Source organism: Schistocerca gregaria, chromosome 4 (genome assembly GCF_023897955.1).
Source record: "Schistocerca gregaria isolate iqSchGreg1 chromosome 4, iqSchGreg1.2, whole genome shotgun sequence".
Classification (NCBI taxonomy): domain Eukaryota; kingdom Metazoa; phylum Arthropoda; class Insecta; order Orthoptera; family Acrididae; genus Schistocerca; species Schistocerca gregaria.
Genome location: NC_064923.1, coordinates 550,811,194 through 550,839,047, shown reverse-complemented (window position 1 = coordinate 550,839,047; position 27,854 = coordinate 550,811,194). Strand labels below are relative to the sequence as shown.

The following is a 27,854-nucleotide window of genomic DNA, read 5'->3' as shown; positions in this document are numbered from 1 at the left end:
CCCATATACGTCGTCACACAGTGCCTACACATTTCACAAGAAGAATATCTTTTAACTGGTCCAACAATAACTATTTATTTCTATACTAATGCACGGTAATACCCTCTGTTTGAATGAACATACGTATTTTTAAAAATATACTTTTACTTTTAAATATCTTCAGGTATATTCTTTTCCTTTTATATGGAAGTTAGTTAACAACTAAAACAGCAATTTGGACGCAGTAATTTGAAAAGCAGTAGGTTCCTTATAAGCAATGTGTACACTATCAGTGACAGACCTCATCTACTTTTATGGACAACTATTGATTCCGAAAGGTAGCCGCGTTTCACTCCTACTGCTAACACTTACTCGTGGTTAAAAATGTGCAACGAGACACATCTGTTTAAATTTCTTGATAAACCAGTGAGTAGTTGTACATAAAACAGAGTAGTTTGGAATGTCATACGGATAAGTATGTATAGAACAATTTGTAGCCGGTCAGCTGTTGTGAAGACGAAAGACACGAAGCTACATAATCAGGACGAACAGACGATACTAGAAACTGTCCCTCAGTACCACTTCCTTTCTACCGATGCGCGACGCTGACGTGATTATCAGTCACAGTGGTGGCCGCCGGACTTGTTCTGCGTCCACACCTACCTGTGTGCGACAGACGACACTTGGGGTGCTACCGCGACTCCCCTGCTGCAGCTGCCTGTGATGTGCGCCATGAACGGCTGTGGGTAGGCCGCTGTTCGATGTTCAACTAAACGCGTAGGAAACATGAGCTTATTTACCTGCTATTTTACTACATGCGACATTTTACTTCCTGATTACAGCTCGAAGCAACAGAGTTGTTCTGTCACGTTCCAGTAGAAGTATGAAACCTACAGCGAGTCCACAATTACGTACGAGAACCTGCGGAAGATCCGTATATGTTTAGCGTCGAACTAATGTATCCGGAAATTACTTTCTTTATCTGATGTTTCTGCTTGGTATATTTTGCAACGGAACTTCTTCGGAGTATTGGCAGTTATCATAAAATGTGTGGGTTACACTTTTCGTACTTAGAGTAACTATATATACCGGGTGATCAAAAAGTCAGTATAAATTTGAAAACTTAATAAACCACGGAATAATGTAGATAGACAGGTAAAAATTGACACACATGCTTGTAATGACATGGGGTTTTATTAGAACAAAAAAATCACACAATGTCCGACAGATCGCGCTGGACAGCAAAACTGCTACCGTGACAGGTGAGAGGTACGCCGATATGTTACAGAATCGCATCATCCCCAGCCTCGCTGATAAACACCTGCTGGAACGTACGATGTTTATGCAGGATGGCGCTCCACCCCATATTGCTAGACGCGTGAAAGATCTCTTGCGCACGTCGTTTGGTGATGATCGTGTGCTCAGCCGCCACTTTCGTCATGCTTCGCCTCCCAGGTCCCCAGACCTCAGTTCGTGCGATTATTGGCTTTGGGTTTACCTGAAGTCGTAAGTGTATCGTGATCGACTGACATCTCTAGGGATGCTGAAAGACAACATCCGACGCCAATGCCTCACCATGACTCCGGACATGCTTTATAGTGCTGTTCACGGCTTCATTCATCGACTACAGCTTTCCTTGAGTAATGATGGTGGACATATTGAACATTTCCTGTAAAGAACATCATCTTTGCTTTGTCTTACTTTGTTCTACTAATTATTTCTATTCTGATGAGATGAAGCGCCACTGTCGGACATATGTTGAAATTTTGTATGTTTTTGGTTCTAATAAAACCCCATGTCACTCCAAGCATGTGTGACAATTTGTACCTCTCTATCTACATTATTCCGTGATTTATTCAGTTTTCAAATTTATACTGACTTTTTGATCACCCTGTACATCAACAATTCACAGATCACTTTGTACTGGGATATCCTATCTACACACTATACTTGTACACTCATAGTTTTAATGTCACGTTTTGTCTTCGATAAGTGAAAGTAGCTATTTCTAGTTCTCTTCTTCTACAAAAATTCACACATTTACAGAAATTTTTGTCACATTTATTTAAGTCAGTATGTGCAGGTCTCGGAACAAATTATTTGGCAAAATATATGATAGTGATGGGTTTTCAGTGAAATAGTAAAGTTATTTTCTGTATCAGAAGAAAAATTTCGCAAGGGCCTAAAAATATTGGCCTCTTGAAGTAACAATGTATGTACTGCACTATGAACGTAGGTATGTTAGGGGATACATGTTTACCGCAAATTGATGACACATTATAAAGCTTATAGCAATGTATGTTTATATTTTATTCATTAATGAAGGAATATGAAAACTCTGAAGCAAACATCTGGTGATTTTTATTGATAACCTGTAAGTATGAATTAATTCATAAGTAAGTTCTAGATCATTATGATGGTACTGAAATTGGACTATAATCAAAGCGAATCAGTTGAGCAAGAATAACAAAACAAAAAGGAGAGCCTGAACTTAATATTCATTCTTATACACAGTAACGTGGTAGCATTCATTCTATTTACACCACTCCTTCACCATATCCGTGAATGGATTCTTGGGCCATTCTTTAGACCAGGACTTACGCCAAATCTTTTGCCATTCCTTTGGTCAATTCTTGTGCCATTCCTTTGGCCAATCTTTGGCCCACTCCTTTGGCAAGTCCTTGGGCCATTCCTTAGGCCAATTGTTTTGCCATTCCTTGGGCCAGTCTTTGGGCCAACCAGTGGGCTTTTCCTTAGGACATGGGTTGGGGTTACCTCTGCCAAGATATGTGAGATCTGCAACACAAGAAAATGCAGCATTAGTGATATGTTAGTATTTTTAGAGTTCTGAAGGTCGCTTCACTTGATGCTTTGATAATTACTTTTCTTGTAGTGGCAAACATGCCATCGCCAGGCACAGCAATTGATGAATGTTACCACGCGCTTCTCCTCCACGTTCGCGGCGTACACAGGGTTCCATTCCAGTGAGCATGTCTTTGGACAGGGCCACTGAAGGTGTGCCATGCTACATGTGCCGTCATCAAATGGTGAAAATGGGTATGGAGGGCTGCCCATGGGAAGTTTCCCGAGAATTAAAATGGGTTTGCTCATATCGTTTGGGATAACAGGAGGGAGTTTTATGGGATCGAGAGGATCTGGAACTTTGTGCTCTCGAACTGGTTCGTGATGGTCGTGCTCTGGGCCATGAAATCGAGGGAGATGTTCAGGATCGTGAATCGACCCGTGTTCCATGTGCTCCGGCTCCAGAACTGGAAGCGGCAGTCTGTCCGCTGTCGCTGCCGCCGCCATCATAGCTGTCACAGAAAGACGGAGTACATTCGTGATTAATAGGTTGCTGTAACTTGTAAACGCATGATCACACTAATGGCATAAGTAGAATATAACTATTAATATTTTTCTGTGTTTAAGGCATTTATTTATGATTAACAAAATTTACAATCAATCTGCTGTTCATTATTGAACCACTAAGTATTATTCTTAGAAAAAATATCTCTCTCCAAAACTTGCACTAAATACTTTATATCCGTCCTGAGTAATTAGCTCCATACTGTAACCGGAAGGTAGCTTCTTTTATGCTCTCTCCTGTTGTATTTCTAATTTTGAAATCAGACCCTCTTACTACACCTCCACGTGCTCCTAATACTACTTCGTACATCCATGTCCTCCATAAAGTGACAACGTTAAACCGACGGAAAAAATTGGAACACCGATAAGGAGTTGTACGACGTAAACGAAAGTTGGTAGGCGTGTTTCTGCGTCTGAAAGATGATGTCTATTAAAATTTAGCTCCTAGGATGATGCTTATCAGGTTTGTCTTAAATATAGCCGCGCGGGGCAGCGGCGCGGTCTCAGGCGTCTTGTCACGATTCTCGCTCTGTAGGTTTCATATTGCAGTCCTAAAGCAGTTCACAACTAGTGCAGCCCTCATAGTAGTACCATGTAGCTCAGTTGTCAGGAATGGATCACTTATCTATATCTACCCTGCAAACCATAGTGAACTGCGTGAAGAATGGTACTGCACGATTTACCACTTACTATGGTTCCTCCCCGCTCCAATCGCATAATGTGAATGTTTAAATTTCACAGTACCTGCTGTAATAAGTCGAGTCCTGTGTTTGCGATCCGTGTGGTAACGGTACATGACTGGTTGCAGTATATTCCTAGTTCACTCAATAAACATTGGTTTCTGTAACTTTCCAAATAGGCTTTCACGCCATTAGTTGGCGTCTATCCTCAAATCTGTTACCAATTGTGCTGTCCTTCTTTGCACACGTCCAGTATCTCTGTTTAGTATTATTTGATATGGGTACCATCTGCTTTACTTATGATTAATCGTGTGTGATTATTCCATATCATTTTATTAAGAATTGTAATTTAGGATACTATGTTTCTAGGTTTTGTGAAATGGACAGTTTTACATTTATGAACATTTAAAGGAAGCTGTCAGTTTTTGCACAACTTTTAAGTCATAACAAAGCCCGACTAAGTAATTATTTCATACCATATTTCGCTATAAATAACTAACTAATCTGAAAAAAATCCAGAGGTTACTATTAATGTTTAGTGCCAAGTCATTAATATAAACCATGAACAGTAATGATCCTAACACACTTTTCTGGAGCACAACTGAAATTAATTCTTTATCTGTCAACTCTTCATTCTAGATAAAATGCCGTTTAACCTACCAAAATATTCGTAATCCAGTCACACACAAATTGCGTTTGATATGGTGATACTTTCGTTTATAGACACTGGTGTGGCTCACAGTCCATTCTTCCTAAGAAGCCAAAAACAATTAATCTATCCGACTGCCTTGATCCAGGGTTTTCAGAACGTCATGAGAGAAAAACGCATGTTAGGTATCTCACGACCGATGATTTCAGAATATGGGTTTCTGTACCTTTGAGGGAATCGTTCTGTTTGAGATACCTCATAATGCCTTAGTTCTGAATGTGTTCCAAGATTCTGCAATACATGGGACACACTGTTGCTGAAATGTAGTTTTTTGAGCTAATTCTGATAGTTTTCTGCAAACACTGCAAAGCTGTAGTGTAGCTACCTGGAGAACAACTCACTTGTACTGCTTCTTTAGATTTCATCTGAGTAAGTATAATACTACACTGTCAACCATGCTGCAGCGCCATATGAGGTTTCATACCGACTGTGTTACAAGAGTGTTTCCCAACATGTCCAATACTGCATCAGTTATGCAAATCGCGAGAAGTAATTCCCATGCTTCAGATTTACATTGAAAATTTCAGGTAAGAAGTTGGTCGTACATTGCAGTCATGTATCCAGCAGTAGGTCTTGTATCAAAACTATTGTAACCGAACTTCAACACTGTAGTCGTCAGTGCCACGAACTGCGATGCATGTAATTAGCATCTTCTGAAATCAACAGTGAAGTGCTCATTGTAAATTCACCAGTGGAACTCACACCAACATTGGTGTTGAAGGGTCAACCTCGCCAGTTTAAAATTCTACGTTGTTTCTTATACATTCTTTACATGTTAAGGAGCTTCCAAAGTATAATTGCTACTGACAATTAAGACTGCAACATCATGAAGGTGGCATGCAACAAACATGATGCTGGCAGGAAGTCTACTGCACGCCCGGATATGCAGATGATTAACATTTCTGTGCAACCGCAAGAAGAAGATAGGACTAACGCTTTCTTGTTTCTGAATATTAGGAAGGATTATAAAGTTGCTGCTGTACATCCCCGGCTACCACCTGCGACACAACTACCAACCATACAGGCGTGTACCGCGGGTTTCTGCAGCTGCGGAACGCTAGCAATTATACCTGGGGAGACCGAAAAAAAGTCGGAAAAACAATAAAAAACAAGGCAGGTTGTTTCGAGATGAACCTCCAGCAGCCGTTAGAGTGCTTCGCTTCCGCGAGTCGCGTGCCCACTGTCGAGCTGGTCGCTTACTCTACAGCTAGTTCACGTCGCCGAGCAGAATCAGGATCATCTCCCTGCAGCACCCGTGGAGCCCAGCCATCCCCGAGTGCATCTTCCTCTCACCATCTCGACTTCAACTGCCGTCGAGCTCACTGCCTCGCTAGATTCCATCTTCAATCAGTTCTCGGGCAGCGTAAAGCTCACCGCATGCAACATTTTCATTGACATCCTCTGTGTAAGACCAGTAAACAACTTTCGGCCAAGAACGTTCCACCGAGAGAGGTGGCGCAGCTGTTAACACAGTGGACTCTCATTCGGGAGGACGATGGTTCAAGACCGCGTCTGGCCATCCTGATTTAGGTTTTCCGTGATTTCCCCAAATCGTAGTTTGTCGAGACTTGCTCCTCCCACTGTAGCGGAACCTCTCTCCTGCAAATTGGTTTATCCTTCCGAACGAGTGAAGTTTGGAATGCGAAGTAAGTTGGCAGCAGAGTATGTAACAGTATTGGCGTCGGAATCTGGTTGTCATTAGCTGGGCGCAGATTTGAAGCGCCGCTGTTTGTTTACTGGAGGTTACGCTGGACAGAGCGGTTTTTTGTTCGCACGGTGTGCATGGAAGGCAAAGCGGATTGTAGCAGGCGGCCTTCACTTCACGTGTTTCTGAAGAACAGCTGCGTGAAGTGAAATGCAGCTGTTGCATTGGTGGAATATTTGGTAGAGGTATTGTCGCTCATCGATATTACTGTTGTCATTTTTTTTTTAGGCTAGTATGTTAGATGGTTTACCCTTTTCCTGTTACTGATCTTGGTGATTAAAATTGGTGTTCTATAACTGGGCAGCTTTGTTTTAGAGACTAGATAGCTGATAAGAAAATATTTGATTAGTGCTATTGTGTATTGAATACGATACTGTAAAATCAACTGGTTCAGGGCCACTTGTTGAAACAATGAGGCCAGACCAGTGGCTAGAATGATTAAAGTTGAAATAATAACAGTGTAAGTGGGTTCAAGGATCTGGTTTATGCAAATGTCTAATACCGAAGAGTTTAAGTTACTTACACGATAGTGCTATCACGCTGGCTCTAAACTGGCTGAGCATCGAGTCTAACTAAGCTTGGAACCCAGATACTGGTACGTAATTCAATGCTGCTTGAACTTTATACCAGATGTCTTCAACTGTAATCGCTGGCGAATCCAGGGGACTCAGTCTCTCGGCTACCCACGAGCAAACGTTTTCGATGAGTGGGAGATCTGAAGAATGTGTGGAAAAGTTGCGGTCTTGCGCTATCTTGTTGAAGGGTCGCCTTCCGCCTGTCCTACTTCTTGTTTTCTATTTGCTCAGTATTTGTCAATGTTACGTACATTACGTGCGGCCCCTTCGAAAGTACTCGGTTTCTTCCGATGTGGCCCAGGTAAGTTAAGAGGTTGAGCATCCCTGACCTACACAGACATATCGATGACAGATTGTCAGCATGGCGACCATTGTTGCTACTTCTGCGCGTGATGAGACTGGATCAGAAGTGACACGGCTTCGTCTTCCCAGAAGATTCCCGGTGCTGCTTACAGCTTTACGGTGAACACATCGTGTGTGGACGTGCCGAAGAGAACGAACGTTGCCAGAATGCCTTATTCAACGTCATATTTGGCAAAGATCTGATGTGATGGTTTCGGGTGCCATCAGGTATACAAAGTGATCCCTCTGGTTCTGATAACTGGTAATTTGCACAGGGCGCGTTACATTTTTGGCTTGTTAAGGCCAACGGTTGTGCCCTGCTTCGAGGTCTCTGTGACATCCTCCAGCAAGATAACGCGAGACCACAAATTTTCCACACATTCTCCAGGCATCCCTCCCATCGAACACGTTTGGTAGTGGGTAGCCGAGAGAATGGATCCCCACAATTCGCCAGCCACAACGACTGAAGAAATCTAGCACAGAGTTGAAACAGCATGGAATGACGTACTATTATCTGCGATCCAAGCTTCGTTAGACTTGATGTTCAGTCAATTTAGAGCCATCGTGACAGCGCCGTCTAATAAATTTTGAACTTTGTACGCCCCCATGTCACCTACAGATTTCATCTTGTAGTCTTCCAGCTGTACTGCACATGCACAAAAATAAAATTTTCTTATCCTTCCTAGGTTTGCAATTTTAATGGCCAATTTACTTCTCTCTCTCGATGCCCCTTCCTCTTTTCCTCAGTGTTTCATCAGTTGCCGTGTGTACAATACTAAATTTGATCTTCAAGTATTCGTCTACGTTATCTTTTGTCTCGCTTTGTTGTACCTGCTGAGAAAATGTAACAGACATTTGAAATGACAGGACGTCTGTCAACTACCGCGACCCGGGTTTTTGTATGATTTCCCTAAATTGCATACTGTGGAAGGCTGGATGTTTAGAAAAGATAAGGCCAGTTTCCATCAACACACTGTTTTAATTCGAGTTGGTGCTCCAGCCCTAAAGATTTTATCGTCGACTGGACGTTAAGCCATAATCTTCTCACTCCTTGCAAAAGATTCACTTCGTATGTTCAGTTTCCTTGCTAAGGTATAGCAGGATCTCTTTAGCAAATAAAAGATCAGATGCAGTACCAGCTCATTTTTAATGCTAATCATCGTGACTCCGTTTCTCAACCTTTTTCTCCTTTGTGGCACACCAACATACGTTTCAAACTTACACAGCAACCGTGCATGTGAGTTTTCTCTAGTAAAAAAAAAAGTAAAAACTCGAAGAACATATTATACATTTTCTTATTATTATGCGTATAACCCCCCCCCCCCCCCCCCCCCCCCCCCCATGAACCATGGACCTTGCCGTTGGTGGGGAGGCTTGCGTGCCTCAGCGATACAGATAGCCGTACCGTAGGTACAACCACAACGGAGTGGTATCTGTTGAGAGGCCAGACAAACGTGTGGTTCCTGAAGGGGTGCAGCACCCTCTTCAGTAGTTGCAAGGGCAACAGTCTGGATGATTGACTGATCTGGCCTTGTAACAACAACCAAAACGCCCTTGCTGTGCTGGTACTGCGAACGGCTGAAAGCAAGGGGAAACTACGGCCGTAATTTTTACCGAGGGCATGCAGCTTTACTGTATGATTAAATGATGATGGCGTCCTCTTGGGTAAAATATTCCGGAGGTAAAATAGTCCTCCATTCGGATATCCGGGCGGGGACTACTCAAGAGGATGTCGTTATCAGGAGAAAGAAAACTGGCGTTCTACAGATCGGAGCGTGGAATGTCAGATCCCTTAATCGGGCAGGTAGGTTAGAAAATTTAAAAAGGGAAATGGACAGGTTAAAGTTAGATATAGTGGGAATTAGTGAAGTTCGGTGGCAGGAGGAACAAGACCTCTGGTCAGGTGACTACAGGGTTATAAACACAAAATCAAATAGGGGTAATGCAGGAGTAGGTTTAATAATGAATAGGAAAATAGGAATGCGGGTAAGCTACTACAAACAGCATAGTGAACGCATTATTGTGGCCAAGATAGATACGAAGCCCACAAATACTACAGTAGTACAAGTTTATATGCCAACTAGCTCTGCAGATGACGAAGAAATTGAAGAAATATATGATCAAATAAAAGAAATTATTCAGATAGTGAAGGGAGATGAAAATTTAATAATCATGGGTGACTGGAATTCGGTAGTAGGAAAAGGGAGAGAAGGAAACGTAGTTGGTGAATATGGACTGGGGCAAAGAAATGAAAGAGGAAGCCGCCTGGTAGAATTATGCACAGAGCATAACTTAATCATAGGTAACACTTGGTTCAAGAATCATAAAAGAAGGCTGTACACATGAAAAAGCCTGGAGATACTAAAAGGTATCAGATAAATTATATAATGGTAAGACAGAGATTTAGGAACCAGGTTTTAAATTGTAAGACATTTCCAGGCGCAGATGTGGACTCTGACCATAATCTGTTTGTTATGACCTGTAGATTAAAACTGAAGAAACTGCAAAAGGTGGAAATTTAAGGGGATGGGACAAGGATAACCTAAAAGAACCAGAGGTTGCACAGAGTTTCAGGGAGAGTATAAGGGAGCAATTGACAGGAATGGGGGAAAGAAATACAGTAGAAGAAGAATGGGTAGCTTTGAGGGATGAAGTAGTGAAGGCAGCAGAGGATCAAGTAGGTAAAAAGACAAGGGCTAGTAGAAATCCTTGGGTAACAGAAGAAATATTGAATTTAATTTATGAAAGGAGAAAATATAAAAATGCAGTAAATGAAGCAGGCAAAAAGGAATACAGACGTCTCAAAAATGAGATCGACAGGAAGTGCAAAATGGCTAAGCAGGGATGGCTGCAGGACAAATGCAAGGATGTAGAGGCTCATCTCACTAGGGGTAAGATAGATACTGCCTACAGGAAAATTAAAGAGACCTTAGGAGAAAAGAGGACCACTTGTATGAACATCAAGAGCTCAGATGGAAACCCAGTTCTAAGCAAAGAAGGGAAAGCAGAAAGGTGGAAGGAGTATATAGAGGGTCTATACAAGGGCGATGTACTTTACAATATTATGGAATTGGAAGAGGATGTAGATGAAGATGCAATGGGAGATACGATACTGCGTGTAGAGTTTGACAGAGCACTGAAAGACCTGAGTTGAAACAAGGCCCCCGGAATAGACAACATTCCATTGGAACTACTGACGTCCTTGGGAGAGCCAGTCCTGGCAAAACTCTACCATCTGGTGAGCAAGATGTACGAGACAGGCGAAATACCCTCAGACTTCAAGAAGAATATAATAATTCCAATCCCAAAGAAAGCAGGTGTTGACAGATGTCAAAATTACCGAACCATCAGTTTAATAAGTCACAGCTGCAAAATACTAACACGAATTCTTTACAGACGAATGGAAAAACTAGTAGAAGCTGACCTCGGGGAAGATCAGTTTGGCTTCCGTAGAAATGTTGGAACACGTGAGGCAATACTGACCCTTATCTTAGAAGAAAGATTAAGGAAAGGCAAACCTACGTTTCTAGCATTAGTAGACTTAGAGAAAGCTTTTGACAATGTTGACTGGAATACTCTCTTTCAAATTCTGAAGGTGGCAGGGGTAAAATACAGGGAGCGAAAGGCTATTTACAATTTGTACAGAAACCAGATGGCAGTTATAGGAGTCGAGGGGCATGAAAGGGAAGCAGTGTTTGAGAAGGGAGTGAGACAGGGTTGTAGCCTGTCCCCTACGTTATTCAATCTGTATATTGAGCAAGCAGTAAAGGAAACAAAAGAAAAGTTCGGAGTAGGTATTAAAATCCATGGAGAAGAAATAAAAATGTTGAGGTTCGCCGATGACATCGTAATTCTGTCAGAGACAGCAAGGGACTTGGAAGAGCAGTTGAATGGAGTGGACAGTGTCTTCAGCGGAGTATATAAGATGAACATCAACAAAAGCAAATCAAAGATGATGGAATGTAGTCCAATTACGTCGGGTGATGCTGAGGGAATTAGATTAGGAAATGAGACACTTAAAGTAGTAAAGGAGTTTTGCTATTTGGGGAGCAAAATAACTGATGATGGTCGAAGTAGAGAGGATATAAAATGTAGACTGGCAATGGAAAGGAAAGCGTTTCTGAAGAAGAGAAATTTGTTAACATCGAGTATAGATTTAAGTGTCAGGAAGTCTTTTCTGAAAGTATTTGTATGGAGTGTAGCCATGTATGGAAGTGAAACATGGACGATAAATAGTTTAGACAAGAAGAGAATAGAAGCTTTCGAAATGTGTTCTACAGAAGAATGCTGAAGATTAAATGGGTAGATCACATAACTAATGAGGAAGTATTGAATAGTATTGTGGAGAAGAGAGTTTTGTGGCACAACGTGACCAGAAGAAGGGATCGGTTGGTTGGACATGTTCTGAGGCATCAAGGGATCATGAATTCAGTATTGGAGGGCGGCGCGGAGGGTAAAAATCATGGAGGGAGACCAAGAGATGAATACAGTAAGCAGATTCAGAAGGATGTAGGTTGCAGTAGGTACTGGGAGATGAAGAAGCTTGCACAGGATAGAGTAGCATGGAGAGCTGCATCAAACCAGTCTCGGGACTGAAGACCACAACAACAACAACAACATGCGTATAATCATGTATAACGATGGGCGATTTCTTGCAAATTGGGCTACTGTAAGGAACTATTTGGCGATACATTTTTTACATTCTATATATTTTTATCTCCGGGAGATCAGAAGACATTAAAGATGTCGTGACAAACCTGACATGTATTCGCGACACACCAGTGTGTCGTAACACGGCGACTGATCAACGCTGCACTATGACATATCTGAACTAGTACAGTGCTAGACGCAGTATTGTTCGTTCGCCAAGGTTATCAATGACCGGATGCAAAACATTATGTCCAGAAGACATCCAACGACTCACGATTCAGTGCAATGGAACCCACTGTCCAGAAATATTGGACAAATACATTGTCGAAAAGAATGGCACTGAATTATTCTCAGAAAATTATTTTGAACAGTTAGTTAAGGAGCGAAAACGTACTTTACCTCTTATCAATAAATCAAGAGATTAGTCATAGCAACGTCGTTTTAGCAACACTGAATACATCCAAATCCACTAAAAATAAATCAAAAACATGTATACCTTAAAAAAGCAGATAAAAATTAGCTTGACGCCTCCTTAAGAGAAAGTCTTCTCTCCTTCCAATCTATGTAAGCGTAGAACAGATGTAGTTCAAATTAAAAGAAATAGTATCAATGGAAATTGAGTATATACCAAATAAATTAATAAGTGATGGTACTACAAGATTTAAGTGTTCATTTTTCCCGTGTGCTGTTCAAGAGTGGAATAGTAGGGAAACAGCTTGAAAGCGGTTCGATCAACCCTCTGCCAGGCACTTAATTATGAATTTTAGAGTAGTCATTTAGATGTAGATGCAGGTGTTCCATGTGCTCGCGTCATCTCAGAACGTGGAGGCCGGAGAATAATGGCCCGTTTTGTGAAGCGATCTGTAGCAGATACAGGGTACAATGCTTGTGCCACCACAAGAGTTTCGAATCACTCGTTCAGAACACATTGTTGAACACGTGCCTCCGTAGAATACGACCCTATATATACCTATGTTGATCCAACGACACTGTCAAATACTGTTGCAGTGGATACTGTATCATCGAGATTGGACCTTGGGTCAATAGGAACGTGTCTCTATAGGAACGTGTTAACTGGATGGATGAATGACGTTTCTTGTTACTCCATGTCGATGGTCATCTCCGGATAGGCTGTGATTCTGGCGAAGAAACAAACAACGTGGCATGGACGAAGGCCGGCAGGTGCAGAGTTCTGCGCTAAATGACAGTCAGCTGGGCTGCCATCCGACCTGTGGTAATAACTGAAGCCCCTACGACAGTTGTGGACTACGTGAACATTATTTGCTGCTCACTTGCATCTCTTCACGCTTGATGTCTTCCCCGACGTGACGATATCTTCCAGTAGGACAGCTGTCTGTGTCGCAAGGCCAGAATCGTGATATATTGGTTTCAGGAGCGTAATAGGTACTTCAGGGTATGTAATTAATCCACGAAAGTTGCGGCTGACGAAGCACTTATTCCCCGATTCTTGAGTATTGCCTATCAGTCTAGAAACCTTTCCAATATGGATTTACGGAAGCGATTGAGAAGATCCAACGGAGAGTGGTGCATTTCGTCACGGGATCGTTTAGCCGGATCGAGAGGGTTATCAAGGTGCTCAACAAACTCCAAGAGAGGTGTCGTCCATCACGGAGGGGTTATGGTAACTGTCCGTGTCATAAGGCCAGAATCGTGCTACATTGGTTTCAGGAGCATGATAGTGAACTCACATGTTGATCAGCAAATTCGCCTGATCTGAACCGGTGGAACGCATCTATGATACTATCGGGCATGAGCTCCACTCCCACAAACCGCCTGCCTGTAATTTACGAGAACTGTGTCACTTGTGGGTAGACGTCTGGAGCAATACAGTTCCAGAAACAGACGAAAGATTTGTTAAATCCATACCATACAGAATCGCAGCTGTATTGCTTTCCAAAAGTGGACCGACATACTATTAATCAGATATAGTGTTTTGGCTTATTAGTGTATGCACTTGGTGTGTCATGTGTACGAAAGAAGAGGGGAACTGTTTTAATCAGGATCATCCATCACAGTGGATCGAAAGGTCGTGACTAATGGCTATTGGAAGAATCATGCAGGCTTGGCTATGATTAGCAGCTAGCGAAATATTCCATTGATTTAGTCACCTGGTGTATGTGATGTCACCGCCAGACACCACACTTGCTAGGTGGTAGCCTTTAAATCGGCCGCGGTCCGTTAGTATACGTCGGACCCGCGTGTCGCCACTATCAGCGAATTGCAGACCGAGCGCCGCCACACGGTAGGTCTAGTCTAGAGAGACCCCCTAGCACTCGTCCCAGTTGTACAGCCGACTTTGCTAGCGATGGTTCACTGACTACATACGCTCTCATTTGCAGAGACGACAGTTTAGCATAGCCTTCAGCTACGTCATTTGCTACGACCTAGCAAGGCGCCATATTCTTCAAGAATGTATTCTGAACAGATAATATTGTGAATCATGTACCATTAAGAGCGACGCTCATCATTAATGGATTAAATTTAAGTGTAAAACTAATTACGTCCGCTTTCTGAATTCTAATTGCTTGTCATGTTTCAGATCTCACGTCAGTATAGTCCTTCCCTCCTCACGCCAGCCTGCGTGAGCTAAATCGCGTGCATTTCGTCCTCCTCTCGTGACACGGTGTTGGCTCTTCTGCCAACACAACAGTGTATACTCGGGAGGAGCGGAGTTTAATATTGTGTGTCACTAGCTTGTTCAAAATTTCCGGTGGTTTGCCCCATCCATCCAACAAGTCACAGACCTTTCTTTTTTTCACTTATTCTGCATATTAAATAGTGTTACGTTACAGCTTCTTTCTCAACCTCTGTGCATTGAGACATGCTTGTAGACGGTTAGAAAGTGGAATTGCTCTTGAGACTCACCTGTCACAAGGAAAGCGAGCGCCCCCATGGTGGCGGCGGTGGTGCACAGTAGGTGGCTGCGGCCCGCGGAAGTTGCTTTTTATCTGGCCATGTTGCTCTCTCACGGCTCGCCTCCAGCTGTGGCGGTACGTGCTTGTCACGCGCTGCTAACACAACCGGACGTGCTCTGTCGTCGATTTGCAACTATAAACATCTTGGGCCAACTAGTTCCGACGAAGCAATAATTACAGCTTGTGAACTTTGCGAGGTGGTGCATTGGCCCCACATTTACGAGGAGCAGGGTTCATATCACCGTCTTGAGATACATATTTGGGTTTTCTGTGGTTTCCTAAAACTATCAAAATCGAATATCGGTGCTGTTCGTTTGAAATGGACCCGGCTGATTTCCTTACCTATCCTTCTAGCATCCGAACAAGTGCACAGTGTCTAACGATCTCGTGGTCAAGGAGCATGAAAATTCTGGAATGTCGGTTTGGAAGCGTTCATTTTGTAACAGTTTCTATTTCTGTCAGTATATTTTTTGTCCATGGAAGTTAAGTTTATAGGATAACGCCTGTTTCGTCTTCGGAGGAATGTCAGTGATATCTTTATAAACAGCAGAAAATACAGCCCTGGACTCATTTCTTTTTATGTACACAGACAACATGTTTTTCCTTTACAGCCGTCATCCTTGCAGTTCAAGATCTGACAGCACTCGTTCCACCAGGACCTAGACTTTTAAGTGTAGCAAATTATTTAAGTACATCGTACATTGTTATTAAATTCAGTTAACGATTACGTATGCTCTGAGTCGCTGCTTCAGATGCTAATAAGTTCACTCGTTTTTCGTTTTGCATGAAATATATTCATGTACATCTTTCACTAATTCTGAAATAGCGTTTTTTTATTTCCTTTCGTTGTCTTCTAAAAGCCGGTATATTTTTATCTGTGCAAATCAAACGAAATGTGTCAAAGTCCCTGAATCATACAGTTGTTGTTGTTGTTGTGTTCTTCAGTCCTGAGATTGGTTTGATGCAGCTCTCCATGCTACTCTATCCTGTGCAAGCTTCTTCATCTCCCAGTACCTACTACAACCTACATCCTTCTGAATCTGCTTACTGTATTCATCCCTTGGTCTCCCTCTACGATTTTTACCCTCTGCGCTGCCCTCCAGTACTAAATTGGTAATCCCTTGATGCCTCAGAACATGTCCTACCAACCGATCCCTTCTTCTGGTCAAGTTGTGCCACAAACTTCTCTTCTCCCCAATCCTATTCAATACTACCTCATTAGTTATGTGATCTACCCATTTAATCTTCAACATTCTTCTGTAGCTCCACATTTCGAAAGCTTCTATTCTCTTCTTGTCCAAACTGTTTATCGTCCATGTTTCACTTCCATACATGGCTACACTCCATACAAATACTTTCAGAAAAGACTTCCTGACACTTAAATCTATACTCGATGTTAACAAATTTCTCTTCTTCAGAAGCGCTTTCCTTGCCATTGCCATTCTACATTTTATTACCTCTCTACTTTGACCATCATCAGTTATTTTGCTGCCCAAATAGCAAAACTCCTTTACTACTTTAAGTGTCTCATTTCCTAATCTAATTCCTTCAGCATCACCCGACTTAATTCGACTACAGTCCATTATCCTCGTTTTGCTTTTGTTGATGTTCATCTTATATCCTCCTTTCAAGACACTATCCATTCCGTTCAACTGCTCTTCCAAGTCCTTTGCTGTCTCTGACAGAATTACAATTCTTATTTCTTCTCCATGGATTTTAATACATACTCCAAATTTTTCTTTTGTTTCCATTACTGCTTGCTCAATATACAGATTGAATAACATCGGGGACAGGCTACAACCCTGTCTCACTCCCTTCCCAACCACTGCTTCCCTGTCATGTCCGTCGACTCTTATAACTACCTTCTGGTTTCTGTACAAATTGTAAATAGCCTTTCGCTCCCTGTATTTTACCCCTGCCACCTTCAGAATTTGAAAGAGAGTATTCCAGTCAACATTGTCAAAAGCTTTCTCTAAGTCTACTAATGCTAGAAACGTAGGTTTGCCTTTCCTTAATCTTTCTTCTAAGATAAGGGTCAGTATTGCCTCACGTGTTCCAACATTTCTACGGAAGCCAAACTGATCTTCCCCGAGGTCAGCTTCTACTAGTTTTTCCATTCGTCTGTAAAGAATTCGTGTTAGTATTTTGCAGCTGTGACTTATTAAACTGATGGTTCGGTAATTTTGACATCTGTCAACACCTGCTTTCTTTGGGATTGGAATTATTATATTCTTCTTGAAGTCTGAGGGTATTTCGCCTGTCTCGTACATCTTGCTCACCAGATGGTAGAGTTTTGCCAGGACTGGCTCTCCCAAGGACGTCAGTAGTTCCAATGGAATGTTGTCTATTCCGGGGGCCTTGTTTCGACTCAGGTCTTTCAGTGCTCTGTCAAACTCTACACGCAGTATCGTATCTCCCATTGCATCTTCATCTACATCCTCTTCCAATTCCATAATATTGTAAAGTACATCGCCCTTGTATAGACCCTCTATATACTCCTTCCACCTTTCTGCTTTCCCTTCTTTGCTTAGAACTGGGTTTCCATCTGAGCTCTTGATGTTCATACAAGTGGTCCTCTTTTCTCCTAAGGTCTCTTTAATTTTCCTGTAGGCAGTATCTATCTTACCCCTAGTGAGATGAGCCTCTACATCCTTGCATTTGTCCTGCAGCCATCCCTGCTTAGCCATTTTGCACTTCCTGTCGATCTCATTTTTGAGACGTCTGTATTCCTTTTTGCCTGCTTCATTTACTGCATTTTTATATTTTCTCCTTTCATAAATTAAATTCAATATTTCTTCTGTTACCCAAGGATTTCTACTAGCCCTTGTCTTTTTACCTACTTGATCCTCTGCTGCCTTCACTACTTCATCCCTCAAAGCTACCCATTCTTCTTCTACTGTATTTCTTTCCCCCATTCCTGTCAATTGCTCCCTTATACTCTCCCTGAAACTCTGTGCAACCTCTGGTTCTTTTAGGTTATCCTTGTCCCATCCCCTTAAATTTCCACCTTTTGCAGTTTCTTCAGTTTTAATCTACAGGTCATAACAAACAGATTATGGTCAGAGTCCACATCTGCGCCTGGAAATGTCTTACAATTTAAAACCTGGTTCCTAAATCTCTGTCTTACCATTATATAATTTATCTGATACCTTTTAGTATCTCCAGGCTTTTTCATGTGTACAGCCTTCTTTTATGATTCTTGAACCAAGTGTTACCTATGATTAAGTTATGCTCTGTGCAAAATTCTACCAGGCGGCTTCCTCTTTCATTTCTTTGCCCCAGTCCATATTCACCAACTACGTTTCCTTCTCTCCCTTTTCCTACTACCGAATTCCAGTCACCCATGATTATTAAATTTTCATCTCCCTTCACTATCTGAATAATTTCTTTTATTTGATCATATATTTCTTCAATTTCTTCGTCATCTGCAGAGCTAGTTGGCATATAAACTTGTACTACTGTAGTAGGTGTGGGTTTCGTATCTATCTTTGCCACAATAATGCGTTCACTATGCTGTTTGTAGTAGCTTACCCGCATTCCTAGTTTCCTATTCATTAATTAACCTAGTCCTGCATTACCCCTATTGGATTTTGTGTTTATAACGCTGTAGTCACCTGACCAGAAGTCTTGTTCCTCCTGCCACCGAACTTCACTAATTCCCACTATATCTAACTTTAACCTGTCCATTTCCCTTTTTAAATTTTCTAACCTACCTGCCCGATTAAGGAATCTGACATTCCACGCTCCGATCTGTAGAACGCCAGTTTTCTTTCTCCTGATAACGACATCCTCTTGAGTAGTCCCCGCCCGGAGATCCGAATGGGGGACTATTTTACCTCCGGAATATTTTACCCAAGAGGACGCCATCATCATTTAATCATACAGTAAAGCTGCATGCCGTCGGGAAAGATTACGGCCGTAGTTTCCCCTTGCTTTCAGCCGTTCGCAGTACCAGCACAGCAAGGCCGTTTTGGTTAATGTTGCAAGGCCAGATCAGTCAATCATCCAGACTGTTGCCCTTGCAACTACAGAAAAGGCTGCTGCCCCTCTTCAGGAACCACACGCTTGTCTGGCACGCAAGCCTCCCCACCACGCAAGGTCCATGGTTCATGGGGGGAGGAATCATACAGTTTAATCAATTTATTGTGTAATCCTAATTGACTACCCTAAGGAATACATTATATAATGGATAATTGTGCCCACATTACGATGGATGAAAATTAAATAGTTCTGTCGGTGAGGTATAAGACACAACTTAGTACCTGCAGTTTGCACGACGGATAACTGCAAATTAAACGTTGCTTTTTCTTAGTGCTATCTTGTTACTAACAGGACGCTTTCGCCTTCACAGTCAAGTGCTTTAGCTGTCGTTTTTCTGAGCTGTAAAAACACAATGTTTCTCGGCAGGTGACGTCCGATAATGACGTCCCAATTCTATATGTCTCCAGGGTATTACACTTTACTAAAGTATGAGGATACGGGATTGCAAACTGAAGGAGAGTGAAATTGTTGAGAAGTACAAGGAATTAATCACACAAAAATTTCCAAAAGAAATTCTCTGTGATGTAGAAAAAGAATGGAGTTCATTCGAAGACCCTTTAGTCGAAGCAGCACAAAAAGTATGCAGTAGAACAACTGGAAAGGAAAAAGTAAGACAGACAAGTTGGTGGGATGCTACCACAATCCAAGCAGTTGGAAGAAAAAATGGAGCATGGAGAAAGCGGTGGTACACTAAAAATGACGAAGACCGTTAAAGATATATAGAGGAAACGGAAAGTGCAAAGAAATAGTGGAAACAGCAAAGAAAAATGCATGGGAAGAGTTTACAAAAAACTTGAAGGAGATGTGAAGAGCAATAAGAAAATGTCCTATAAAACGATGAAAAATAAAAGGAAGGCTTCTGAAGTACCAGTAAAGATGTAAACAGAGGACGGTACCGTCATTGAAGCTCCAGGCAATATAAAAGATCTCTGGTAAGAACATTTTAAGAAACTGTCAAACGCTGAATAGCAGGTACACGAGGAAACAACCAATAATGGAGAATTGAGAGACGTTGGGAAGCTGAATGATGACAAATTACACTGGAAGAAATGGAAATAGGCCGGCCGCGGTGGTCTCGCGGTTCTAGGCGCGTAGTCCGGAACTGCGTGACTGCTACGGTTGCAGGTTCGAATCCTGCCTCGGGCATGGATGTGTGTGATGTCCTTAGGTTGGTTAGGTTTAAGTAGTTCTACGTTCTAGGGGACTGATGACCACAGCTGTTAAGTCCCATAGTGCTCAGAGCCATTTGAACTATTTTTTGAATGGAAATAGCTGTGAAGAAGATGAATGGGGTGAAAGCCCAAGACGTGATGAACTATCAGTGGACACGATAAGAGCAGCTGGTTCACTGGGAATGCAGTGGCTGTATAAAGTACTATCAAGTGTGTGGTGAAATAGTACAATATCTGACAATTGGAGAACAGGAGACATTGTTCGCATCTTCAAGAAAGGCAATAAAAGACTTTGTAAAAACTACAGAGGAATAACCCTTATGAGTCATACAGGCAAGATTTTTGTAAGAATTTTACTAAATCAAATAAGTAAAAAGATAGAAAAGGAGCTGAGTGAAGAACAGCATAGGTTTAGGAAAGGAAGAGGCACGATCGACCTGATATTTTCTATCCGTCAACTGATGGAAAATAGTTGGGAGTGTAACAAAAGGGTGATAATGGTTTTTATAGACATAGAAAAATCATATGACTCAGTTAACAGGGAAACACTCTGGGAGGAAATGAAGAAGATAGATATAGAAGATGGATACATTAATATAAAAAAGAGAAAGTACAGAGGACTCAATTGTAGAATTAGAACGCCATTGGGGAACTCTGAACACTTCGAAATAAGACAAGGACTTAATGAAGGGAGTATTGTATCTCTTGCACTTTCTAATGTTGTGATAGAGGGAATGAATAGTGCATTTAAAGATATAGTAAAAGAAAAAGACCGAAGATGATTTTTAAAGATAATATGGTAATGTGGGGTGATAGATATATGTACAGTTACAACTTAATATCTGGAAGGAAATAATGAAATGGTATGGATTAAAAATAAATAAAGAAAAGAATGAAGTAATGGAATTTGGAAGAGGGAATTTTTTTTAAATTTTTATATCCCCTATGTCTGACAAAATTCGCATTGCAAATAGAGATTTGCTTAGACGATACAGCAGTTCTGTGGTATGCTCATACCAGCTGAATTTTATATCAACGTGTAATCCCAAGAATTGAACACTGTCCACTTCTTCTATCTGTTTGTCATCATATGTTAGGCATATACTTGAGGGGCACCCCTTACAAGTTCTGAACTGCATCTACAGTGATTTTTCAAAGTTTAGCGGCAAAGAATTGGCAAGAAACCAGTGATTAATGTCCACAAATATTTTACCAGCCGTATTTCTAAGACTACACTTGCAGTATCTGTATCATCGGCAAACAAAACAAACTTGGCATCTGGTAATGTTACTGATGTACTGATGAAAGGTCACTGATATACAGAAGGAAAAGTAAGGGCCCTGAGATGGAACCTTGTGAGACCCCACATGTAATTAGTTCCCAGTTGGATGAGGCCTGATAGCTCAACACATGTCTCTTTCCTAATAACACCTTTTGTTTCATGCCAGAGGTATAAGATTTGAACCATTTTGCAGCAATTCCTGTTATACCATAATATTCTTCTTTACTTAAAAGGATATTGTGATTTATACAGTCAATACAGTCAAATGCCTTTGACAGATCACACAATATACCAATTCCCTGCATTTTTTGTCTAATGAATTAAGCACATTTTTACTGTAAGTGTAGATAGCCTTCTCCATGTCAGAACCCTTTAGAAATCCGAACTGCGACTTTGACAGTATATTATTTGTGATAAGATGGTTATAAAGCCGACTGTACATTACCTTTTCTAAAATTTTTGAGAATTCTGACAAAAGTGAAATTGAGCGGAAATTTGACGCAATTTCTTTATCTCCGTTCTTAAACTGTGGCTTATCTTCAGCATATTTCAACCACTCAGTAAATATTCCACTGATAAACGACTGCTTATACCGATAGCTTAATATGTTACTTAACTCAGAATCGCATTCTTTAATTAACTTTGTTGATATTTCATCATACCCACTAGATATTTTTGATTTTAAAGATTTTATGATGTACATTGTTTCTGCTGCGGTAGTAAGGGTCAAATTCATATCATGGAAGTTACTTGAAATATATGGTCTGAGGTATCCCATGACAGCATGTACAGAACCTGACAACCCCATTTTTCAGTAACAGTCATAAAATGTTTGTTAAAAAGTTCTGCAATACTACACGCATCTGTCACCAATGTATCGTTCACTCTTAATGCTATTTGCCCCTCTTCATGTCTGGTTCTACCGGTCTACTCTGTCCAACTGGGGCGTCAGATCGTCAAAATTCCGACTGGTTCGAGAGTCCTGACCATAATTCTCCAAATGTTCTCATTTGGGAAGAGATATGGTGATCTTGCTGGCCAAGTAGGGTTTGGCAAGGACGAAGTCGAGCAACGGAAACTCTCGCCGTTGCGGGTAGTCATTATCTTGGTGAAATGTAACCCCTCGACGGGTAGCCATGAACGACAATAAAACGTGGCGTAGAATATCGTCGACGCACCGCTATACTGTAACAGTCCCGCGGATGACAACCGAAGAAGTCCTGCTATTAAACGAAATGGCACCCCATACTGTTAGCCCTGGTTGTTGGGCCGTATGGCAAGCGACTGTCACGTTGGTATCTCACCGCTGTCTGGGGCGTCTCCAGACACGTCTTCGGCCTGGAATGTCATTGACTGGAGTAGAACTGTCTTGAGCGACGAGTCCACGGCGACCAGGCAAAACGTGTCTGGAGTCATCCCAAATAGCGGTGGGATACCAGCCGACTGCCGCTCACCATACGGCCGGACAATCAGAAGAGATGGTTTGGCGTGTCATTCCCTCCTCACATAGCAGAACCCTTTGGTTGTCATCCGCGATACACTTACAGCACAGCAGCACTTAGACGATACTCTACGGACAGCCTTTCTCCTTTTCAGGGTAAGCGATTTTCTGAAACTGTATTCGTTTGTTTGTCTGAACGTATACATCACATTTACCGATTTCCTCCCATTCGAATAATTCCTTCGTGGTGCGTCGTTTTTTTGTTTTTCTTTTCTTTTCTTATTTTTTCTTTTTTTGCCTTAGAGGTTATATGAAAACAAATCACCAAGGAATCGGTACCCAAAACTACCTCCTTGCGATGACATCGGCTGAAACCGCTGGCAGCATGATTTTCACTCGAACCTGACGCGACAACTTAACAGAGATAATGTCATTCAAGAATTTCGTCTCGAAGAACTCCTTTTCCGAAGTTGAACAGTGTTTTCTTTACTATGCGTGAATGTCGAGTCGGAGCTGGTGAAAAGTTATCCTCCCACTGAGCGGTGCTTTTAATGTACTGCCACCTCATTTTGTTAATTCAATTACTGGTGTTACTGAGTTGCTGCCTTGCCTGCCCGTGAGCGGCAGCAGCAGCGCTTATCGATATATGGTCCCCCGTATTATCTTTTCTGGAATGCTATTACTCCCCCGTTGTCGTGTGTTGGGAGGGCAGTTCGCATCTGTCAGTGAGTTGCAACGCGCCAGGAGTGGAGTTCGGACCTGGCAGTCGGACAGTTGCGGCGTGTCAGAAGTTCGGTCGGGTTGGAGCGGCAGTGAGGTTCTTGCCCGACCGTTGCCGGCACACATGGTTTCAATAGAGACGGTCTTGGTTGATCGTCGATTGCTCGTCTTACCGGACGACGTGATTGCTCGCCGATCGTTTATGGGTTGGCAATGTGTGTGTCTTAACTCGTCGTTCGTCCTCGTCACTGCATAGTCACTGCTTTTACCACTGGTCGCGTTCTTCGCCCAAGTGTTTGTGATACTATGTGCGGCTTGTGATGTGGACTGCCCAGTTATTTTAGAGCTGTTTCCGTGCTGATGTGTAGCAGTTGCTCAGTTGGCGCTGTAGTGACGTAGCACCAGTGGGGCATGCAGCGTCAAGAAGATGCGGATAGCCATCACTTGCCCGACGTTTGCCGACACACATGTTTCGCTCGGGGACGACTTTGGCTGACCTTCGGTTGGTCGTCTTGTTAGACGACGTGCGTTTGGCTGGCGATTGGTTATGGGGTGGCTGTGTGCGCCGACTCGTGGTTCGTCCTCGTTATTGCACAGTCACTGCCGTGAGCCATCGCCTAGTCCTCGTGCAGATGTCCGTGGGGCTGTGTGTAGTTTGTTATTTTCACTGACAAGTTTATTTAAGTGTTGCCGGAGTACCGCCTTTGAGTTAGTCGGTCGTTTGATTAAACGACGTGTGTTTTCGGGTCGTCCACCTCTTATGGGTTGTCTGGGATCCGTTCTTCTTTGGTTCCACAGTCTCTGCTGTCAGCATCGTTGGAATATTGGCGCAAGAGCGGAGCGGAACCTCGGTGCAAGCGTGGAGCATTGGTCTGTAGATGGTCTGTCGGTTGGATTACCGTCGGATTGAGCATGGTTGGGCCGACTGCCTGTCTCACCAAAGTGAATGTTAGAACTTCAAGTGCTGGCCGCCCCCCCCCCCCCCCTCCTTTCCCGAAACTTCTCAGTGCCTTTAGCTGCACTGCCTTTTCTTATTTTCTATTGTGTATTTGTATGGCTCATAGCCGATGTTTTTGAATTAAAGTTGAATTATTTCTAGTCGTGTTTTAAGTCATAGACCTTCATCCACTTTACATTTAAATTTCCTTACTTGTCAACTGCTAGAGTGTTTGAGCCTTCAGCGTGATTAAAATCTTGTTGAAAGATAAAGCCGTGAGGCTTCTGTCTACTAAAAAATAGTTTTAGTTGTGTTTTAAGTCACGGGCCTTCAGCCGTTTTAAAATTAAACTTGTTTGCTTTTCAAGTATTAGATTTGTCTCAAATGGCTCTGAGCACTATGCGACTTAACTTCAGAGGTCATCAGTCGCCTAGAACGTAGAACTAATTAAACCTAACTACCCTAAGGACATTACACACATCCATGCCCGAGGCAGGATTCGAATCTGCGACCGTAGCGGTAGCTCGGCTCCAGACTGTAGCGCCTAGAACCGCACGGCCACTCCGGCCGGCCAAGTACTGTATTTCTTGGGCCGTAAGCCAACTTATAATCTTACTTAAGTGAGGCCTTCAGCCTTCTAAATATTCTATTTTGAGTCTGAATCTCAAGTTAATGGCTTTTAGCCGTTTTTAAATGTAATCGGTTGTGCCCTTAAGGCATAAGATAGTGTGGCCTATTCAGCCGATAACTAAGTTCAAAAATTTGTGCTGTACTGTTGGTCAAATAATAAAGTTATATGTGTTCGAGTGTAACTGACTGCAGCTCATTTTGGCCCCTTTCCACAATTCCAACTATCTGTCCTGTGCCGCGGCTTTAGCAGGGAGTTTCACCCACACCCCTGGCTTGCACCGCTCAGATTTGTTATTCAACGCTCAATTAACTTTTTCGGCCCAGTTATCATATACGAAGTAAACCCTTATATGAAGCCACGAAGTTCCGGTATCTCTACTGATGCCAGGTCACAAACTCTGGGCCAGAACTCAGTAAATGAAGGCAGGAATGTTTTTATTTCTTCTCCTGTTCGCAAGTAATAAGTTTTACGTATTGATGGCTGTTTTAACAAATCTGTGAACGACTTAATTTTAATGTAAAAATACAGTTTACACGCATGATTAAAACAGTAACTGTTTTAAGCAGGAGTGAGACGGGTTAGATGCACTTCGGCACAAAAATTATTAATTTTTTTCGAATTGTTCGTTATTGTCGTGTCCGCGTAGAAGTCCTCATCTGGGAACGCGCACACCGTACTTCTGTATTCGCAGACGCAATAAGAGGCAACACAGAATGCGCTTTCTCTATTGTCCTCCGTGCCGTGACGATGGGAACACTGTAATGTGCAACAGACCTCGCGAATAATAGTTAGCAGAAACATAAACAGCTACTGCACCAACTTTCATCTTATCATCATCTTCAGCATCAGCATCTTCAGTTGTCGCTATAAGGCAAATACTGCTGGATACGTGGTTTTCCATAGGCTTATCCATGGGTTACGTCTTCAGCTATACACAACCACATTGTTCTTGCGCTATCTTTCAGTGTTCCATACGTCGTCTTCTCGAATAACCTTCTTGATAGATATACCATTTGCCTGGCTTCATACGCGGCATCCAAGTCTGTTTCATTTTCATTACAGACATAATTACTTCTTCCACTAAAGTCTGTTCCATAATTCATTTATTTGATCTTCCTTCTCTCCAAACATGTATCTCCCCATTTCTCACACATCCGTCCTTGGTTTTGAGAGTGGCTGTCGTATTAAAAACCGTATCTCACTGCCTTAGTAAAACTATCTGTACCCATTATACGAGTAGACTTTCAGTCTAATCAGCAACTTAATTTTGGAAACCTACTTTCTTTTATCAAAAAGATTTCAGTACATTTTTACCTTGCCCTTTATTTCTTTTGGTTTCAATTAAGCCATTGTGCTCAACAGCTTTTAATATTAAAACTAACCATTTGTTACTAGACTTCACTGTTAATTTATCGTGTTATCTTTTCGATGACTTCATTTTAAATTCCGTTAGTCTTATCGTAAGTGATTTTCAGACACACTTTCAAACTAGCTCTATTAAGATCTTTCATTTGTTGGTGGACAGCGTAAGAGGCGACAGTACAATGTCTCTTAAATAAAAGATGTTTCAGGTAAGTTCCATTAAACCATTTTCGTTCTTTGTGTTTTTCAGTTTTAGGATCATAAAAATTTATAACTGCTGAGAGCCGTTTTGAAATACGGAATCTCCTTGTCTCACACGTATTTCAATTCTTAATTTATCACTACCCCGATGACATCCAATGGAAGCAGCAGCTTTGCGTGTATTTTCTCTAACGAGAGTATATCAGTGTCTGGTGAGCTAATGGCTGAACGTACAGAGCTAGTTCTTAACAAAGATTTAATGGAACTATTATCAAATGCTTTCTCAAAAATCTAGTGTTCCCATATGGAACACTATGTGATCAAAAGTATCCGGACACCCCCCCCCCCCAAAAAAAAATACGTTTTTCATATTAGGTGCATTGTACTGCCACCTGCTGCCATCTATTCCATATCAGCGACCTCAGTAGTCATCACATATCGTGAGAGAGCAGAATGAGGCGCTCCGCGGAACTCACGGACTTCAAACGTTGTCAGGTGATTGGGTGTCACTTGCGTCATTCGTCTGTATGCGAGATTTCCACACACCTAAAAACTTCCAAGATCCACTGTTCCCGATGTGATAGTGAAGTGGAAACGTGAAGGGGCACGTAAAGTACAAAGGCGTACAGGCCGACCTTGTCTGTTGACTAACAGAGATCACCGACAGTGAAGAGGGTGGTAATGTGTAACAGGCAGATTTCTATGCAGAAAATTACACAGGAATTCCAAACTGCATCAGGACCCACTGCAAGTACTATGTAACTTAGGTGGGAGATGAGAAAACTTGGATTTCATGGTCGAGCGGCTGCTCGCAAGCCACACATCACGCCAGAAATGCCAAACGGCGCCTTGATTGGTGTAAGGAGCGTAAACATTAGACGACTGAACAGTGGTAAAACATTGTGTGGAGTGACGAATTACGGTAGACAATGTGGCGATCCGATGTCAGGGTGTAGGTATGGCGAATGCCCGGTGAAAGTCGTCTGCCAGCGAGTGTAATGCCAACAGCAAAATTCGGAGGCGGTGGTGTTATGGTGTGGTCGTGTTTTTCATGGAGGGAGCTTACACCACTTATTATTTAGCGTGGAACTAGCAGAGCACAGGCCTAGATTGATGTTTCAAGCA

The 27,854-nt window shown here is 42.2% G+C and overlaps 1 protein-coding gene across 1 annotated transcript; it reads right to left on the bottom strand.

Annotated features, from left to right (window-relative positions):
- Positions 1-2,318: 2,318 nt before the first annotated feature.
- Positions 2,319-14,988, bottom strand: LOC126267416 (uncharacterized). Its single transcript, XM_049972647.1, has 3 exons — positions 14,893-14,988; positions 2,862-3,293; positions 2,319-2,775 (listed from the first exon to the last, which is right to left on the bottom strand). Exons 1-3 carry the CDS (start codon positions 14,918-14,920, stop codon positions 2,606-2,608), a joined length of 630 nt encoding a protein of 209 aa, XP_049828604.1. The 5' UTR covers positions 14,921-14,988; the 3' UTR covers positions 2,319-2,605.
- Between the last annotated feature and the right edge of the window lie 12,866 nt (positions 14,989-27,854).

Bases quoted from the DNA above. Each gene is read 5' to 3' on its own strand.
- LOC126267416 (XM_049972647.1), bottom strand. From the start codon at position 14,920: ATGGGGGCGCTCGCTTTCCTTGTGACAG. The intron at 3,294-14,892 runs GTGAGTCTCAAG...TTTCTGTGACAG, and splicing joins GCTCGCTTTCCTTGTGACAG to CTATGATGGCGGCGGCAGCG. The intron at 2,776-2,861 runs GTAATTATCAAA...CTTGTGTTGCAG, and splicing joins TGTTTGCCACTACAAGAAAA to ATCTCACATATCTTGGCAGA.